The 18,957-nt window shown below is 25.4% G+C and overlaps 3 protein-coding genes across 5 annotated transcripts; 1 reads left to right on the top strand and 2 right to left on the bottom strand.

The window, feature by feature from the left end:
• Nucleotides 1–3,766: 3,766 nt before the first annotated feature.
• Nucleotides 3,767–9,501, top strand: LOC126904886 (cytochrome P450 4C1-like). The gene is made up of 7 exons (XM_050684227.1): nt 3,767–4,033; nt 4,236–4,430; nt 5,998–6,241; nt 7,915–8,206; nt 8,393–8,466; nt 8,548–8,737; nt 9,131–9,501. Exons 1-7 carry the CDS (start codon nt 3,786–3,788, stop codon nt 9,481–9,483), a joined length of 1,596 nt encoding a protein of 531 aa, XP_050540184.1. The 5' UTR covers nt 3,767–3,785; the 3' UTR covers nt 9,484–9,501.
• A 619-nt stretch (nt 9,502–10,120) lies between these two features.
• Nucleotides 10,121–12,977, bottom strand: LOC126904892 (ADP/ATP translocase 4-like). 2 transcript variants are annotated; one of them, XM_050684235.1, is made up of 6 exons: nt 12,611–12,977; nt 12,026–12,148; nt 11,415–11,561; nt 10,891–11,158; nt 10,621–10,781; nt 10,121–10,560 (listed from the first exon to the last, which is right to left on the bottom strand). In XM_050684235.1, exons 4-6 carry the CDS (start codon nt 11,150–11,152, stop codon nt 10,285–10,287), a joined length of 699 nt encoding a protein of 232 aa, XP_050540192.1. In that variant the 5' UTR covers nt 11,153–11,158; nt 11,415–11,561; nt 12,026–12,148; nt 12,611–12,977; the 3' UTR covers nt 10,121–10,284. The 2 variants fall into 2 exon arrangements, with proteins under 2 accessions (XP_050540192.1, XP_050540193.1); XM_050684236.1 differs by lacking the exon at nt 12,026–12,148.
• Nucleotides 12,978–14,224: 1,247 nt separating this feature from the next.
• On the bottom strand, nt 14,225–18,836 carry LOC126904889 (uncharacterized). 2 transcript variants are annotated; one of them, XM_050684231.1, is made up of 7 exons: nt 18,712–18,836; nt 17,132–17,235; nt 16,898–17,040; nt 15,700–15,813; nt 15,324–15,645; nt 15,087–15,262; nt 14,225–14,851 (listed from the first exon to the last, which is right to left on the bottom strand). In XM_050684231.1, the coding sequence occupies exons 3-7, from the start codon at nt 16,987–16,989 to the stop codon at nt 14,512–14,514; spliced, it is 1,044 nt and encodes a 347-aa protein (XP_050540188.1). In that variant the 5' UTR covers nt 16,990–17,040; nt 17,132–17,235; nt 18,712–18,836; the 3' UTR covers nt 14,225–14,511. The 2 variants fall into 2 exon arrangements, with proteins under 2 accessions (XP_050540188.1, XP_050540189.1); XM_050684232.1 differs by lacking the exon at nt 18,712–18,836 and adding an exon at nt 17,938–18,053.
• Nucleotides 18,837–18,957: the final 121 nt, after the last annotated feature.

The following is an 18,957-nucleotide window of genomic DNA, read 5'->3' as shown; positions in this document are numbered from 1 at the left end:
CTCAACAATAGAAGAAGCCATAGAAATGCTTAATATTAGAAGAAGCCATATAAGTACTCAAATTTTAAAGAATCCATAGAAATGCTTAATATTAAAAGAAGCCATAGAAATGCTCAACATTAGAAGAAACCATAGAAATGCTTAACAATAGAAAAAGCCATAAAAATGATTATAACTTAAAAAAGCAATAGAAATGTTTAAATTTTAAAAAGTCATTGAAATGCACAGATATATGTCATTGTTTTTTACATTTTATATTATTATGAAATCATATTAATGACATATTAATATAATCTGCTGTTAAACCTAAAAAGCTGTTAGTTTCAGCTACCGAAAATCATTCATGTTGTTCACTAAAATCTTGTTGAGCTACATACTAGCTCATAAGTACAAGATACTAGCTCATATGAATATTTTCCTGTGACTGAGCAGTATTCATATAACAACTGTTTTTTATGTCATCTTTTCTATCTACAGTTAGATGAATATACTTGACAAAACTTGGTATGAACCAGTCACAAGTATAATAAAATACAATCTCCTTTCCTTACGAGCATAATTATGCTCATACATTATTACTATGCAATTAATTGTAAAATGATACATACAAAAGTAATCGACCTTTTTTATTTTTATAACAAAATACTAAATAGGACATTCATTTTTGGTTTTACTCAATTTTGCATTCGATTTTTTCAGTTTCGATAATTAAAATTGAAAATGGATAATTTTCTTTATTTGAATAAATTTAAATTTGTACACAAAAACGATTTATTTTTCATAACTATTGACTAGTGATAAAAATAGCAGCACACATTCCTTACTATCAGTCATAAGTTTAAATTTACAATAACCTCTAAAATACTGGTCCAAAAGTTGTTATCAAGCAGTCATTTTCTTAATTAGATTAATTTTTATTTAATAAGCTAGTTAAATATCTATGTTACCATATAAAAAAAAAAGGTTGACACCCCTTTAGGTTACAAGGGATAATTCTAAAAATTAATCATTGGCTGATAATTCAAAAAATATATGCAACTAAAAGAAATTAAAAAATCTTTTCTAATATTATATTTACCCGCTCGGGGTGTTCTTTTTTGGATAACGGGTGTGACAATTCCGCAGACCCCAGTCAGGTGATGGCGCAGCCTGAAAAATGTCAGGATCGTTTCAGATAAGTAGTTGGACACTAATTTCGTGACCGTAAAGCACCACCACCTTTAATTGGGGTTTACCGTTGGGCTAACTACTCAACTTAGTAAAAAACAATATGGTTCCTAGACAAGACACACAACAGCCTCGGATGAATAATAAGTTGAAAGCGTTGAGTATTGGAACCTGCAACGTGCACAAGCTTTATGCAACAGGCGCAATGAAGTTAATTATTTCAACTATTAAAAAATACAAAATAGATATAGTAGTAATACAAGAATTATATATTATTATGTTCTAGGAGGAACCACACATAATCAGATAGATCATGTGAAAGTAGATAATCAAATAAAACACTGGATTCAGGACGTGAGAAGTTGTAGAGAAGTAGGCTCACACTCAGACTACTTCTTAATTAGGATGAAACTACCCAGAGAATGGACAACAAAATTATTAAATACAAAAAACTAAACTTAAAAAGTCTTAAAGAAGAATAAACGCGGAAAAATTACCAGAATGAAATAATAATACAACTAAATGAGAGACCGCAACTGAACAGAATAGATAGAATAAGCTCAAAAAAACTATCATATTGGCAGCAATGAGATCAATTGGATACAGAACAAAGAAAAAAGTAACATTTAATGAGAAATGTAAAACGGCAATAGAAAATAGAGATAAAGCGAAAATTACGGAAGTAATCAAAGCAGGGCCGGATTTAGGGGAGGGCTGAGTGGGCTGCAGTCCAGGGCCCCCCACAAATTTGGTATACATTGGTATCACAAATATGATAATAATTGTTATTTAATAAGTAAAAAAATATATTTCCTTGTTTAAGTATAAGGGGCCCCCACAATGCATTCCTCCCAGGGGCCACCACATACCTAAGTCCGCCCCTGAATCAAAGACAATAGTAACGAGAAAAGGAACTTGCTAACCCAAAAACAGAGAGAGGTTAAAAGAACGATCAGAAAAGAAAAAAGAATATGGGAAGAAGAAAAAATTAGGAGAATAGAAGAGGAATATATAAATTCAAGAAATTTCTTCCGAAAAACCAACGAGCTAACGAGAACTTATAAACCAAAAACAGCCATCATGAAGGACAAGAACGGAACACTAATAACCAAGGAGACAGAAATAGCAAGGGAATTTAAGTGTTCTAAAACCTACTAAACTAGACTTAAACAAATACATCAGACAAGAAATATATAGATCGGAGAGTATAAATTTGAAAAAGTACATAGTTTTAAATATCTTGGTACAAAACAACCAAACAGCCAAAACAACAATTACGAAGAGTTTAAGAAACGTGTTCTAGCAGGTAACAAATGTATACATGTACTATCTAAATGTCTACGCTCAAAGAAATAAAAAGTAATAGCAAAACCTATCATAATGTATGCATATGAAACATGGGCCAACAACGTTAGAAGATGAGAGAAAATTAGCTATAGTAGAAAGAAAGTTTCTAAGGAGGATATGTGGACCTAAAATAAATAATGTAACACAAAGATATGAAATAAGATCAAACGAAGAAGTATATAATGCCTTTGGAGAACCAAATATGATTGGTGTAATTAGAGCCAAAAGACTAAGCTGGCTAGGTCATATACCATGGTCTAGAATGATTGCAAAGGAAGCCCTTAATTAGAAGCCACAAGGAAAGAGGCCCTCAAGCAGACCTAAAAAATGATGGTTTGATAAAGTCTCAAAGGATCTAACAACGATAGGATTTGAAAACTACAGAGAGGTAGCAATGAATAGAGAAAGATGGAAGAAAGTGCGTGTTGCAGCAATGGACCTTAACGGTCTTTAAAGCTGAAGAAAAAAAAAATTGTAACTATTATGCGAGTAATCTAGTGGTTTATAATAAACCGATCATTTTGTATTTGTTTAATAACAAAACATTGCTAATGAAAATTGTTTTACATAAAATTTATCATTAATGTTTTTCTTTTGCAATGAATAAAATTTTATTACTTCAATTTGAGGCAAACAATTGTAAATGAAGGTATTTAAATTTCTACAAATTTTGTAAAATATCGCAAAACTTATAAAAATGTTATTATAATTATTAAAAATTATTTTACACAACATTTATTGATTACGTGGCAACAATAATTTCTGGTAACAATGGAAATTGTGAATCAAAACAATTAATGCATTTAATTTAAATAATTAAATAAAAATCATAATTAATATACTAATTAATAATTTCATGGAAATAAAGTACAAATTTCAAGTTAACAGAAATATGAATACATAATTAATGAATATTTAACAATACAACATTTAAAATTTAATGCTATGATTTATTGTTGAGAATTTTCAAATGAATTTAAAAAAAAAGAAATGATATAATATACGAATTAATAAAATTATGTCTTTGTATTACAAGAATCAAATTTACATTTTCAATAATTCGCTACAAATAATTAATTATAATATTTTTGCGGTCTAAACTTACACAAACTAAATTAATTATACAATAGTTTATCCATAATTAATTAATTATCCATTAAATTTATTCAAGCTATATTATAATAACTTATGACATAAAATATTATAAATGGGAATTGAAATATGCCTAAAATAAGGAATATTTCATGAATATTTCAAAGCAATTCGAAACGATGCAAGTTGTTCGGTTAGAAATGTCGACTTATATTACCTATATTCTACCAATATTATTCATTTTTTTAACAGTTTTATTATTATTGTTAATATTGTTCAAATTATTTTTTAAATTAAGAAATAATCTCAGACAAAGGTTACTTACAAGATCCATACCTGGACCAAGTACTTGGGATTTTATTAAGATAATATTACGCACGAGAGAGCCTGAAAAAATTTTTAATTTTATAACAGATATATTTAGAAAGCAAGTATAATAATCACGTGGAGTTTTTTTTAGAGACTTATTGCATTATTAATATGTATTTACTGTCGTCTGCTAAAAGATGAATTTTTTATGAAAGGATTACTTTTTTTTTCTTTAAAAATTCAACTTTTGCAAATAGACAAAAAATTGATAACTATGCTAATTGAAAATATTATATCACTATCTAGAATTATTTTTACAGATATGAAAATACATTATTCAAAGTATGGTTAGGGCCTTATTTGTGCATATTTCCAACAAATCCTGAATATATTAAAGAAATGTTGATACATCCTAAAATACAAAAAAAAGGTATTTTTTACTCTTCTGTTCGAAATTCATTTATTGGGAATAGCTTAGGTACCATCGACGATACAACAATTTGGAAGAGACACAGGTAAAATATTTTTATACGCCAGAGATAAAGTATCATGAGTTTTTTTTTTTTGTATAATTTTAATTTACAGTTTATTTAAAAACATTACACTTAATTCACGCGTATGCTTATCGATGAATAACTAAAGGTATAAAAAACTCGCACTGCAATCTATTACCTAGATGACTCTGTCAAGAATAATATTTATCGTTTATAGAGTAATACTCTATATCATTATAGACTCTATAATATAGAGTAATCATTAGTTCTATTACAACAATTACAGATAATGCAATCTTAATCTAAATTTCCATAATAAACGAAAACCAGAGAGCCACTCTTTAAAAACACATACTTATAATCATAATTGGACATAATCCTTAAATAGCAGCTAGTAAATTATTCAGATAGGTCTAATTAAACACAGAACGTGACAATAGTGAATTTTGAAACTCACACTAACTGAAATAATTACGAGTCTAATATACTAATATATATATATATGTATAATTGGAGCGAGTAAAACATTTTTTTGTACAGAATCCCTCTCATTTAAAAATCCTACGACGCTACCGAATATTATCGTAAACTAATTTGATATTAAATGCATCAGTGTTTTCAAGGCTAAGTGGCTCAAACGACAATTTAAATATTATTAGTTACGGAAAATTATAACTTGACAAAAAAATAAACTGTGTAACGTAAAAACATCATAAGTTGTTCAGAATTTCAGATGAAAATATAAATTTTAGTAACGGGAACTGTAAAATTATTATTTGGAACATAATTGAATTATGTCGGTGGCCACTTGTAAACAAATGCGAGACGCCAGACATCTTTTCGAGACATCTGAACATATGATCGTATACATTAGTCCTTATGAATTCCTGGTACTAAATTTCACAATTGTAACGAAATATCGTTACCGGTCTAAAATATTAATTATGTAAACGTAATGGGTTACGTTTTCATGCAAATTTCATACCAAAGTGTTTTATGGCCATAATTATATTATATATCATATAATTATAAATTATACTTGTATTGGCGTAATATTACAAAAGACGTAACTGACATATGTCATTTACAGCTGTCGGGTGCACTTCTCTCGACTTGGTACAGTCAAGTGTCGTTGTAGAGTAGCCTAGTCGGTGACGCGCATTGGTCACCAGGCTATACATACAACATGGCAACTAAGGTTAGGAACTTCAAGACATTTGCATATCTTAAAATATTAGTGAACTATGTATTTTTGGCAATTTTTTTTTTTTACATTTGTATAAAATATAATTATCTAAAATAAACAAATAAATTCTTATATGAAGCACCATAAGTGTAATTTGGAGGGCTTGAGTGCTTGTCACCTAAAAATCATAAAAATGACATGCAATTTATGTAGAAATACTTTTTAGGGAGAGGAAAAATTACATTAGACCTCCCAATAATTTTGTTTAAAATAGCGCTTAGGTTAAAATGAAAATACCACATAACATAATCAAATAACTAAATCATACAAACTTTGTAAAAAATTACGTTTTTTGGTAAAATTAAATAGTTATATAGCTTATTCATTTTGTGATTTTATAAGAAACGCTGTGGCTTGTTGTTTCAAAACAAATAATTTGAAATATTGTGTATCAATAATGAACTCATATGCTGATAATATATCTCAACATATTCAAAACAACCGAAATATGAACTCAAACGAATGCGAAATATTTAATCCCATTGTGACAATGGCAAGAAGAAGTATCATAAAGGCATTATTTGGAGTAGAAATGAATTCTGATGAACGTAAAGAAATTGTTGAAAATATTGAAATATCAACAGAGGTATTGATAATTCTAAACACAGTAACTGATAACTTCTTCAGCTTTTTTTTTTTTGTGTATAAACCTAAATTGAAGGAGAGCTTTTTTCATTACATAGACTTACCTCAAAGAAGTCTCATCAAAGCCTATAGTTTTTCTTTGGTCGCTAGCTAAGATAAATACATTAGAAATTATGTAATTATAAAATTATATTTACTATTGCAAAATTACCTTTGTACTAGCTAAGTGTTTTTATATATTCAGAAAACGATAAAAAATTTTAATGCAAGTCGAGTTAATAAAGTGATAAATAAAAATTAATATCTTGGGCGATATATATTTTTATGAAGGTCAGTTTGAAAATGTAAATATTTATATATATATATCAATAAATATATTTATTGATATTCAAATTTATATTTTTCATTACTATGGTTATGAAACAAATTTAATCATTTATTTAAACCAACTCATCTTGTTTAAAAAATAATTGCAAAATTTAGAAATAACATTTTTTTTTTTAATGTTAACTATACAAATTATTTTTTTAATTAAATGTTATTATAGTATTTAATGGTGCAAAAAAAATTTTTTCTTTAGATTTGGTTTTTAAAAATTTTAATTATATTTAATTAATATTTTTATTTACAATTTATATTTAAAAATCATGGAATAATTCAAATTACATATTTTTATTTTGGTGCAAATTAACTTTTTAATTTTAACTCTTTTTATTTTTTACAATATTTCCTTAAAAAATTCACTAGATAAAATGATAAAGTGGCACTCAAAATACTTGCGCTTAGGGAATATAGAGCATTTTAGGGTCTCAAATAGGAATAATAAACATAATCTAAATCATCCGACGCTAGTTCATTAATTAGATTTAGGCATGTGCATATAATTTATTAATTATAGCACTTTTATTAATTAGATAGTACCATAGGTGCAAATTAGAGGAACTTGGAAAAGGTTAGCCCCTTCAAAATTTCAAAAAAAAATACATACATAAGTGGTTTTTCATAAACCACTCGATTATTCTCAAATTAAATATAATATTGGAAAAAAGGTTTTTATTTTTAGTTAGATATATTTCTTGATTTACAAGTTAATAATTCCTTTCCTTAAAAATGAAAGAGCTTTATTTTTTTTAATGGGAACATATACATTTAACTAGTTCGTAAAATAGAAAAAATTTAATTAAATACTAGTTGACAATAACTTTTGAACCAGCAATTTGGAAAAAATTAATATTTTTATACATAGATGAGAGAAAGAGTATGACTAGGAAATGACTAGTGATAAAAATAACAACATCCACATCTCACCTCTAACTATCACTAGAAAGTGAAATTAAATGTCTATTTAATAAGTTAGTTAGTATGTATTTTGCCATTAGAAAACATAAAATTCACACCCTTTTAAGTTATAAGAGATGAACATAAAAATACTTTACGATTGATAGATTGAAATCATGTACTTAAAAGAAACAAAAAAAATGCTTAATATTAATATACTTTTTGATTAATTGGTTTATAATAAATTAATCACCCTTTAATTCATAAAAATAGTTTTTAGAGATGAGGAAGTTTTCTATAATAAGTTTTGTTGAAATTGCGCCTAAACATAGAGTATTATTTTTATTTAAAATTCAAAAATAATTTATATGAAAAAATTGAAATTATTTCTTATAGATTATAGTACATAAAATTTTGAATCCTTGGTTTTTGAATAAATATTTGTACCGCTTTTCATCATTGAAAAAGACTGAGGAAAAAAGTAAAAGAATAATTTGTACACACTTAGATAATATAATCAGAATAATAGACCAAACAAGAAAACAAAGTATGGATCATAATTTTAATGAAGAAAATATCTCAAAGGAATGTTTTGATCTTGAAAAAAAATCTTTAATAGAAACTCTTCTAGAAAATGGCAAAATGACACTCGATGAAATTCGACAAGAAACAGTTTTTTCTTTATTAAGTAAATATAATTTCACATTATAATCTTTTTTGAAGTTATTTTTTTATAAACTAATATTTTTATCAACGTTTTTCTAAATATTAGAATAATGTATCATAACTTTTTTTATGAATTACCTAAATAAACTAAACCGTATGCTTTTATTAAATTCAATATAAGTCAAGAAAAATGAAATATTTTTTTTAGCTATTAGAACAGTAGCTTTTACAAATACTTGCATAATATTCTATTTGGCTCAAAACCAAGATTTCCAAAAAAAGGTTTGTGTCCAAATTTACTATTGTCCATAGCTTTACAGTTTTTATACTCGTGGAAAATCAAAATATTTTTTACAATCTCAGGTATTTGAGGAACAACTTGCTATATTTTCAAAAGGCAATCCTGATAGACGACCAAGTTATGAGGACCTACAACAAATGAAATTCCTCGAACAAGTAATTTATGAAACATTACGTTTACAAACACCTTTACCTATTATGTCCAGAAGAATCGAAGAAGATGTTATTATTGGGAATACTATTTTACCAGCAGGTAAAACCATGTAAATTACTAGCTTAAACTTTCATGTACCTTTGAAAAAAAAAACGGCGTGAAATGAAAAATAGGACATTTATTTTTTAGGTTTCATTATTACTATAATTTAATAAGTTTTTGATAATTTGATTAGTATGACCTATGGAAAATTTAAGTACTGTAGTTAACAATTGTTTTTGGTTTTATATAAGAATTATATTCTACATAATATCAAATTTTTAATGAAACTGTTTGTCCTAGTTAAAAATTAAGTTTGTCTGAATTATTTGTTGAAAATCATTTCTATCGCCGTCACTGGCCATTGATTTCATACGTTTAATATAAAATTATTGGAGAATACAACCGAAAATTTATTTAAATAAACAATGGCATTTAATATTTTTTTGATAGGTGCTTTTGTATGCTTCAACCTCAAAGATTTACACCGAAGTCCGCTGTACTACAAAGATCCTGAAAATTTCAACCCTGATCATTTTTCAATGATTGAGTGCCAAAAGAGGCATCCATATGCTTTTATACCATTTAGTGGTGGTCTTAAAAATTGTGTTGCCTACAGATTAGTTATTTTACAAATTAAAATAACTCTATCTACACTTGTTAGAAAAAGTAAATTTTTCCCTTCAGATAAATATTCTTCAACTGAATTCCCAAAATTGAAATATTCAATATCTTCAACATTTGAAAATGGTTGTTATGTAAAATTAGAACCAAGACAAAAGTCAAGTTTGAATGTTGAATGTTAATACAAGTACCAAATTTGAGTGTGTATTGTTTTTCACTAATTTTTTTGAATCTATACTAATATCCATTTCTTAAAAAAATATTTTGAATTTACAGAGTAAATTGTAAGTTGAATCTATTATTGTTAAAATAGACTTGATTTATTTTTATTTTTTTATAATAAATATTATATATACAATTAATACTTCAACATATTATTAGTACTGAAGTCTTGATTTTTATATATATTACAATTTCGACTAGAATTCATGAATCTCATTAAAAAATTTGAGTAACATTTAGTGTTATCTTTTATTTTAAACTATTGTTCAAGATTTTTTTATAGAATTTTTTAATTTAGAAATTTTAAGAATTTTTGGCACATAATTTGATTAATTTACAACTCTCAACTCTATGTTTTTTGTTAATAAATAAAACAAAATCTCTTTAAACCCTAAAACAAAGATTAAGTGACAAATTAAAGTTTAATTTATTTATTTAAAAAAACTTTTAAATAATGAAACATTATTTCATTCTAAAATCTTATTACTATCTGTATTCCATAAAATCATACGTTTTAACAAATCGACTTTTTTTATTTCACTTAATGTAAAATATAATATAAAATACACATTGTTTTGTATAGAATATTTAACAAAATAAAAACAGTCACATTACTTTAATGTCATAACAAGTAATTTAAAATTTTACACGGTATATAAAAGTTGGTTTCATACACTAACAAGATTGAAAATACTTGACTAGAAACATATGACATCTACTAAATACACAATATTATGAAGAATAAGCTACAGTTTTTCACTTCAATCATTTTGATTTTCAGTAGCAAAAAAACCTGTTTTACTCAAAATCCATTTAAATTCATCATGTAATACAAGAATTAATGCAGAACCACTTGCCCGGATCATATTTGGTGCCATTCCTCTATATAATCCTGTAATTCCTTGTGATTGCCATAACTTTGAAAAACAATCTCTTGCATTAAGGTAAATTTTTTCTTCGTGAGAAGTTTGTACAATTAAAACTCTTCCCACTGTGTCTAGAGGATAGCTAAACAGTTGAGATAAAAAAGTAGAAATCTGAAACCAAAGTAGAAATTAATGGTTTGATCACTTTTATCATTGGTGTTAATATTTTACCTGAGCTGTCCCAAAGCGAACCCAAAATGGTAACTTTTTATCTTTTTCATCATTTGATACTAAGCTATTAGTGTGATCTAGGATAGCTTTATTAAAGCTATAATATGCTCCAAAATATATGGCTTTATTTATGACCATACCATTAGCAGCTATAGCAAATCCTAAACAGTTATTTTAAATTATGAAACGAAAATTTTTATTCTATTGTTTAATTTTTGACATAAACATTATTATCAATAAAAAAAATTCTTCAATTTATATTAGATTAACCTGTATATAAAGTGCGTACTCCACTAGTGTGTACTGTTTTTTGGATACAGTCTAATAGCCCAGTATATTCACGGTCCACTAATGGACCAACATGAGAAGCCAAATGTGTTTGACAAAATAATAATGGATAAAACATACAAAGTGTAGTGGCACCACTTAATCCACCAGATATAAGACTCAACGCAGTGTGGCTCCAACCATCATTTTTATGTTTAATATTACCCAACAAAAATTTTAGGTAAAATGTATTTAGTCCAAACATCACAGCCTTAAATAAAACAACAAAATAAAATATTCATTATTATTAATTTTTCTAATGCGTATGATTCTACTTATACTAGTTTATTATGAATAAATTGTATTCTGAATCATTTTTTTAAGCTTTAGCCAATAAAATTTTATTTATTAGTAAAATTAACATAACACTAATATATTATCAATTTAAAAGAAAGAAACTATTCTCTTTCTTTATTTAAAAAATAATCAAGAAACAACAATAGTAAATAAAATATTAATCGGGTTACCTGTGAAGGAACAAATCTTAAAATGTTGGTAAAATTTCCAAACCATAATGCTCGTAGACCTTGTTCACGATAAATTTGATTTAATGTTGTAAAGATTCCAGGATGATAATGAGCATGATGTCCATTGGATAGTGAAGTATAATGAACCTAGTTTGAAAAACCAATACATAGATAGTAAATTATCTAAATAAGCAATTTAAATTATCTTTAATGTTCAAAAATTTTACATTCATAGTTTTATAACTGTAATAAGTAATCTATTTAATGATTATGAGCAACACTATTTGTATTAAGATAATTACCATACAAGTTAACTATTGGTAAATTTTAGGGACTTTATATAATAATAAAAAAAAAAAAAAACTACAAAATTCTCCTTCAAACCAAATTTTTTTATGGTTTCAAATTTACAATTAAAACTCCAAGATAGAAATAAAACAGTTATTTTACTTAGATTAAACAAGATAAATATTTTCTTCCAAATTAAATAATTTATTTTTCTGAACTTTGGTTATAAAAATTATATTAAATTGTGCTTTTAGTTATGGATTTATTATTAAGTTATTGATAGGCTGACATTTTTTCAAATTTACACCAAATTAGATATTTACCTGGGAAATTATTTTAACCCTATCAAAAGGAGCAACAACTGATCTGGCTATCGCCGTGGCAACAGCACTGGACACTGCATCCAAACCAAATTCATGAAGACTAGAACGTTCTTTATCTTTTTTCTAAAACCAACCAATTTTATGTTATAAATATATTTAAATCATGCATTTAATTAATTTATTATGTTTAATTTATATTTTAAAAAACAAATATTTAAAGCTAAATAAACTTTCATTAAAATTTAAGAATTATTTTAAAATACCAATTTTAATTATTTTATTACTATAATAACCTAAAATTTAATCTAAGATTTTAAATAAGCACAATTCATAAACATAAAAAAAAATGATTTGAGGGGCGCCAAAAAAAAAAAAAATATATATAATATAAATTTGGTCGTTTATAATAAAAGAAATATAGGATATTATCTTATTTTTCGAACTTAGAGGTTAATTAAATTTAAGGTCAGCATATTCATAGGGAGTAAATGTAAAAATTAAATTAATTATTAGAACCCAATATCTATATAAAAACGTTATGATTAACAGATATAATACCAAATATGTAAAAATAAATAAACTTACTAAATCCGTTATTTAGCTTTTTTGTACACTAAGGCAGAGAGTATACAAAGACAACTTGTGCGCAAAATGCTTTTCAGCTTGAACTTGGCTCTTTGCCATATCAATACATGACTCCTGTCAAAGAATGAAAATCGGAAAGTGTTGAACTATTTTATGAATTGTGCGAATCAATAACTTGACTACAAAATAAAGAAGAAACAACTAAAAGTTGATTACGTGCACACGATCAGATTTCAAAAATTGTGGCGGCGATCAACGTTACTCAATTAGTTACTGTAAGACATATGTAAAGTTTTAGGTGGCCAAGGTCGTCAACGGTATTTTTAACGCACAATGCCCCCTATTAAAAATATAACAGAAGACAAAAATGCTAACAAGAAAACGACTACAGGCCGAAAAAATAGCGAAATCATACTCGTGTACTTTTATTGATACACTTGTTATCTATACCAAGGACTATTTAAATACTGATATGGATGATATACTAAATGGCCAACTAATGATAACAAATAAAGGCACTCAACATGTTTATATGAAACAAATATGTTTTTCCCGTGTTCCATGAAAATAAGTATTTACCCTAATTAAAAAATTGTAGTAGTTTTTAAGGCATTACTTCATAGTAAAGGTTAAAAAAAAAAACAAAATTCTGAAAATAAGTCTTAAGAAAACATCTTTCTTTAGGGCCTCAACACCTTAATTTGACTTAGTATCAAGTTAAAAAAATATTGATTTACCATTTACAATCGCAATGAAATTAAGAAACCCAATAAAACTGGAACTATGAAATAATATCCAAATTAAGATCCTTATATTATGTAGGGTAGTGAAATACGATCACTGTTAAATATACTAAATACAAGGTTTTTTGAAATGATAATTCTGCTACTCACTGACATGATCATGGGGGGGATATGAACTTCACGTTCCCATGACAAAACTAAATATATGGCGAAGATACAATTTCTTCTTGTTTGAAGGGAAAAGTGAAAATTTTTTTTATCAATTAATGAAATAATTACTAGGTAATAATTATTTTAATTTTTCAAAGCTACAATATTATATTTTAATGGCTTAATCGGTTACGCAACAATGCTTAATGCACATTGTCAGGTTCCAGACTTCGTTTGCTGAGCGAGATCAGTTCAATAATTGGCACGGTTAATTATTAGAGAGGGCAACAGTAATAACTGAAGCAACTATACCTTTTTCTAAAACATCGAGTCCCTGAGTATCTATGATTGAAAAACCTCTTCGTGGGAAGCTAATGGACTGCAAAAGTGTAAAGAAAATTCATAATTTACCATAATGTAATATTATACATTATGATATAAAATTATTACTTCGAAAACTTTATAATGTAAATATTTATAATGATGAACACTAAAAACTTTAACTATTACTGATTATTAACTTTAAATGTTCATTTATACTGTGTTATAATTCTAATAAATAGGATTACTTGGTGTAAATAATATTTTATTTTATATATTTAGACTGATTTGGAATCTTGTGTAAATTTTACCAAAAGAAAGTATAAGTGATATATGGTTTTGAACAACTTAACTTAATAATATAAATTTAATAACATATTTTAACATAACAAAATATTAAACAAGTCAATATTATCTAGTTTTAAACAATAAAAAACATAAAAAAAACGAAGATTGTGTACTTCCAATAATATTAATAATTTAAAAGAAAAAAATCAGTTAATTTTCAAAGTGAAACAAATTTACATCAATCCATCAAGAATTTTATTAATTCAATTGTATTAATCATTTTTCTTGTTTAAATTATACAAAAATTAATGTAAATGATTAATAATCATACCAAGCATTCAAAATTGTATTAGTCAGAGGCTAGTTTCACCACTTTTACTATATGTTATATGATTTGTTTTAAGAAAAATTGTTTTGCCTTAAATTTCTACACAATATATCATAATATGTTTTTACAGGATAATCTTCAATTCCACACAACCATAGTTCAGATGTGCCAAAACGATACACAGATCTTATAATTTCAATTATTTTTGTAATTTTTTTAGGATCTTCAAATTGTAAAGCATAATATCTATAGTCCCTTTTATAAATCACTTCTTTTATTAACTGTCTAAATATTTTTTCAATAGTATCATAGCAATCTTGAGAACGTTCGAGAATGCATAATATTTTTTCATTAGCAATTGTGTATTGAAAAACATAAGACTCGTTTTGAAAACTAATATCTCTCAATAACCTTAAAAAAATCAATATACAACTTATGTAATTAAACAGCACAAAATCCTGCATAACACTTATTTTTAATTTCTATGAACTATTATAACCTAAGATATTCTAATTCTAAAAAAAAAGAATTTTAAACTTGTGGTAATTTAAAACATTTTACATTACTATAGAGGGTTTGATTTCATTTTTTTAATGAACAGAATAATTATAAAGTAAATACCAGACATAAAATATAAAAATCTTACTTATTTTTAAAGGGATATTTAGCATCTATTTTATCTGAAGTACTATCAAATTTGTGAAATTTTAAATTTTCTTTCTTCAAAAATAATATAATATCTGTTTCTTCTTCCATTTCCCATAAATTTTTGGGAGTTGTATAGATACTTAATGCTTTTTGTGACATATTAAAATTAGTAATCTAAAAAGTTACATTGTAGTATAAAATGTTCAAAATATAAAAAAAAAAACTTTAGACTAACCTTAGACGGAGATGGCACACAAACTGTAATTTGAACACCAGTGCCACAAAATAAGTCTTTAATAAAATTTTCTACATCAGACCAATTTAATCCATCCAAACCACATCCAATTTTTGGAATACCCAATTTTGTTAAATTATTTTCTTTGATTTTTTTAAGTAACTTAAATAGTGTTTGTTTTAAAGTATAAATTGTAGGTTTCCCATTGCTATATTTTTTGGTTATTAAATAAAATATGAATTGATTATTATGATTTAAAACACCTACATCACCCACTTTCAAATTTTGATCAAAGAGTTTGCCCACGCATCCATAGCATCGTCTATAAAAATAAAATATTACTAAAAATTAAAAATCTACTCAAATACTAACACACTTAAATTCAACAGCGATACCAGCTCCCATTTGTAAATCTTCAGCAACGCAATGAGCAAAAGCATATTCATTTCCCAAATTAAATAAATTCTCATCCAACTCTTTATAATCTAAACTGAAAAAAAAAATTATGAAAAATTCTATTAATTTCAAGCTACAATTTATGAGCCCATATATTTGTATTAAAATGTAAAAAAAGTTTGTTTTATAATATTGCTTTTACTACTAGATTCAAATTTGTATCATTCCAAATTTAAAAGAAAATTGAATTTGAAATAAATTTAGTATGGCTATTAATACTCTGAATTCTTGATTTAGTCTGATTATCAGTTATGAGATATCATAAATAATCAATTTCACCAAATCACATTTCTATTAAACTTTTAACATAAAAATTAAAAGAATTGTAGCCCAAAAACTATAGTATAAAATACATACTTTTCCACAGCTAATATTTATAAAAAAACTTTAAGTCACTTTAAAAAATACATGTTTCCATTTGATTTTTCAAAGTTAGCTTCTTAAAATATCCATAAATATTCTCTTAAAATACTAATTTAACATAGAAATATTTGTTTACATTTTCAACACACCAGATCTGGAATGTTATGCGATAAGAAAATTCCAATGAGGCCGAAAGTTTAATAATACTCAAGTGAGACCAGTTATGATGTACGGTTAAAAGTGTTGAGCAGTTGATAAGAGAATAAAGCAGAGAAGGAGTGTAATACAAATGAGAATGCTTAAATTGATGAGTGGTGTTACTAGAGAAAAAATAGTATAAGGAACGAACATATAAGAGGGAGTATAAGTGTTACGTCAATTGTGGATAAGATGAGAGAAAATATACTTAGATTGTTTGGTCATGTCTTAGGGAGTGAGGAATTAGAAGTTGTAAGAACAGTTTTGAGAATGAATGTTGAAGGAAGAAGAGGTAGGAGAAGACTTATATAGAGAAAGAGGAATGGTATTGAGTGTGATATGAGGACAGTTGATGAGCGCGTTGATAAATGTGGGATATCGTATCAACTGGAAGTTTAGGATAAGAGTGGGTGGGTGACCCCAAGTAGTAGTGATACAGATGAAGACAAATTAGAAGATTATTTATATGACAATTAAACATATATAATTTTTTTAAGTAGGGTTAAAGGTTTTTAATGAAGTACGGCCAAATATAAATATTTAAAATTTAGGAATACTTGTTATCAGTTGATAAAAGATTCTCTTCTGACATATTAAAATGTTTGTCAATTGTGCAGGTAAAACTATAATCTTTAAATTTTCTTGTCATGGTAGTTGATTTCTTTTTCTTTTATTTGTCTTCTCAGATTTTACTTGAAGACTAAATATTTTAATTAAAAAATAAATAATATTTGATATTTAATACTTTCAATAATTATTAAAATAATAAAACTAAAAAAAAATAGCTTTACTTATTTTTAAATAAATTATTTTTATCAATTTCAGATGACAAATCTTCTTCCAAATTATTGCTAATTGAACTTTTTCTATATTTTTTTCTAAATCTTCAAGAAAACTAAATAAATATATACATATATGTCAAAATAAATATAAATAGTGTAATAAATATATTTTGTATTTTTTGTTAAATAGCCAACCAAAATCAAACAAATTGTATGTATAATTCATAAATAAAAAAAAAATTCTGATTTTACCAAAAGATATATAATTTACAATAATATTGTATCTGAATATTTTTATAATTTTGTTTTATTTGATTAAATCAATTAATTTTAATTAGATTACACTGAATAATAATAAAGTTTTTAAATAATGAAAGACTTTATAAGGACTATAATATCTATTTTTAGAAAAAATAGTTATTTATTTATGGATGTAATGTATAATAATCGTACATTATATTCATAAAAAAAAACTTTGTCTATCAGTTAATTTCTTAAAATTAACCTGAATATGAATTGATTTATAAAGTTAATAATTATACTAATGTATTCAGTTAAAAACTCACTAACTTTTAACATACAATTTTAAGCAACTTAGATTTTTATACTTTAATTTATACTTAACTAAAAATTTATAATGTTGATTAATACATATATTAAGAATTTTTCATAGATATAACATCAATTTTTATTTAAAAAATAATTGAATTTAATTTGATAAAAATATTATTTAGTATTTAATAAGTAACCATTAAAGACTAATAAATAACAGTTTAAATTTTTTGTCCTAAAATTATAAAAAAATAAACTAATACATGTTTATCCTATAATCTGAAAGTGCTAAGTGCTTCAATCTTCAAATGTCAAACTTCAATAAAAAAAAAATTTCATAAAAATACCACTATTTACAGACCAAACAATAATAATAGAAATATACAGATGCTTTAAATTAAACTTTTGGGTTTAATACAAACATTTACACTTTAATGTTGAGTTATGATACAATTCAATTATTTTAGTTTCAAAATTATCTTATCTAATTTGAAGTAATAATTATTTGAGTGAACATTTGAGAAAATAAATGAGAACATTTGACAGTATAAAATATTAGATATCTACGGAGACTTAACTTAAGACGAATTTATACATATGTATAATAACATATTGAAAACATTTTAAATGGAATATATTTTTGAAAACTATTTTCCATTATCTTGTAACCAACAAATATGAAAAAAATCATTTTACTTTTGAAAAAAATAATTTTTTCTAAAAATATTGGAAATGTTAATGAGTAATGTTAAGATTCTTGAACTTCATTAATCAATATTTTTCTCTACACAAACACGTGATGAATAGTTACTCAACATATTATACATAAAAACTCAAATACATCATTATTAATGTAAAAATAGCTATTTCAAATAATAAGTAATGAATTCTGATTAAGAAACTAAGGATTTTAGATATGTTAGAGTAATATTTAAAGGTAATATTTATCACTGAATTGTAATCAAGTGGAAAAAAAACTATTAACTCTATGAATACATTTTATTATTACTAAATGTTTCTCTCATTAATGTCAGTACCTTTTATTACACTTTGATCGGCCCATTCCTTTTACTTGGCTAAAATAGTTTAAAAAAACTGTTTCAGGTGGTGATCCAAAAACAGGAAAGCTTATCAGTACAATATTTACCGAGGTATATAATCAAAGAGTATATTACTCTATGATATATACAATAGAAACGATAGCTTAAAACTGATAAGCCGTTATTATCTTATTTAATGTCTACCACAAACTAAAACTTAAAATCTCAGTTAAACCTGGGCCT

The sequence above is a fragment of the Daktulosphaira vitifoliae genome, unplaced genomic scaffold, assembly GCF_025091365.1.
Source record: "Daktulosphaira vitifoliae isolate Bord-2020 unplaced genomic scaffold, ASM2509136v1 Scaffold_4, whole genome shotgun sequence".
Classification (NCBI taxonomy): domain Eukaryota; kingdom Metazoa; phylum Arthropoda; class Insecta; order Hemiptera; family Phylloxeridae; genus Daktulosphaira; species Daktulosphaira vitifoliae.
Note: the sequence above shows the minus strand (reverse complement) of the source record. Positions and strands in the feature narration are given on the sequence as shown.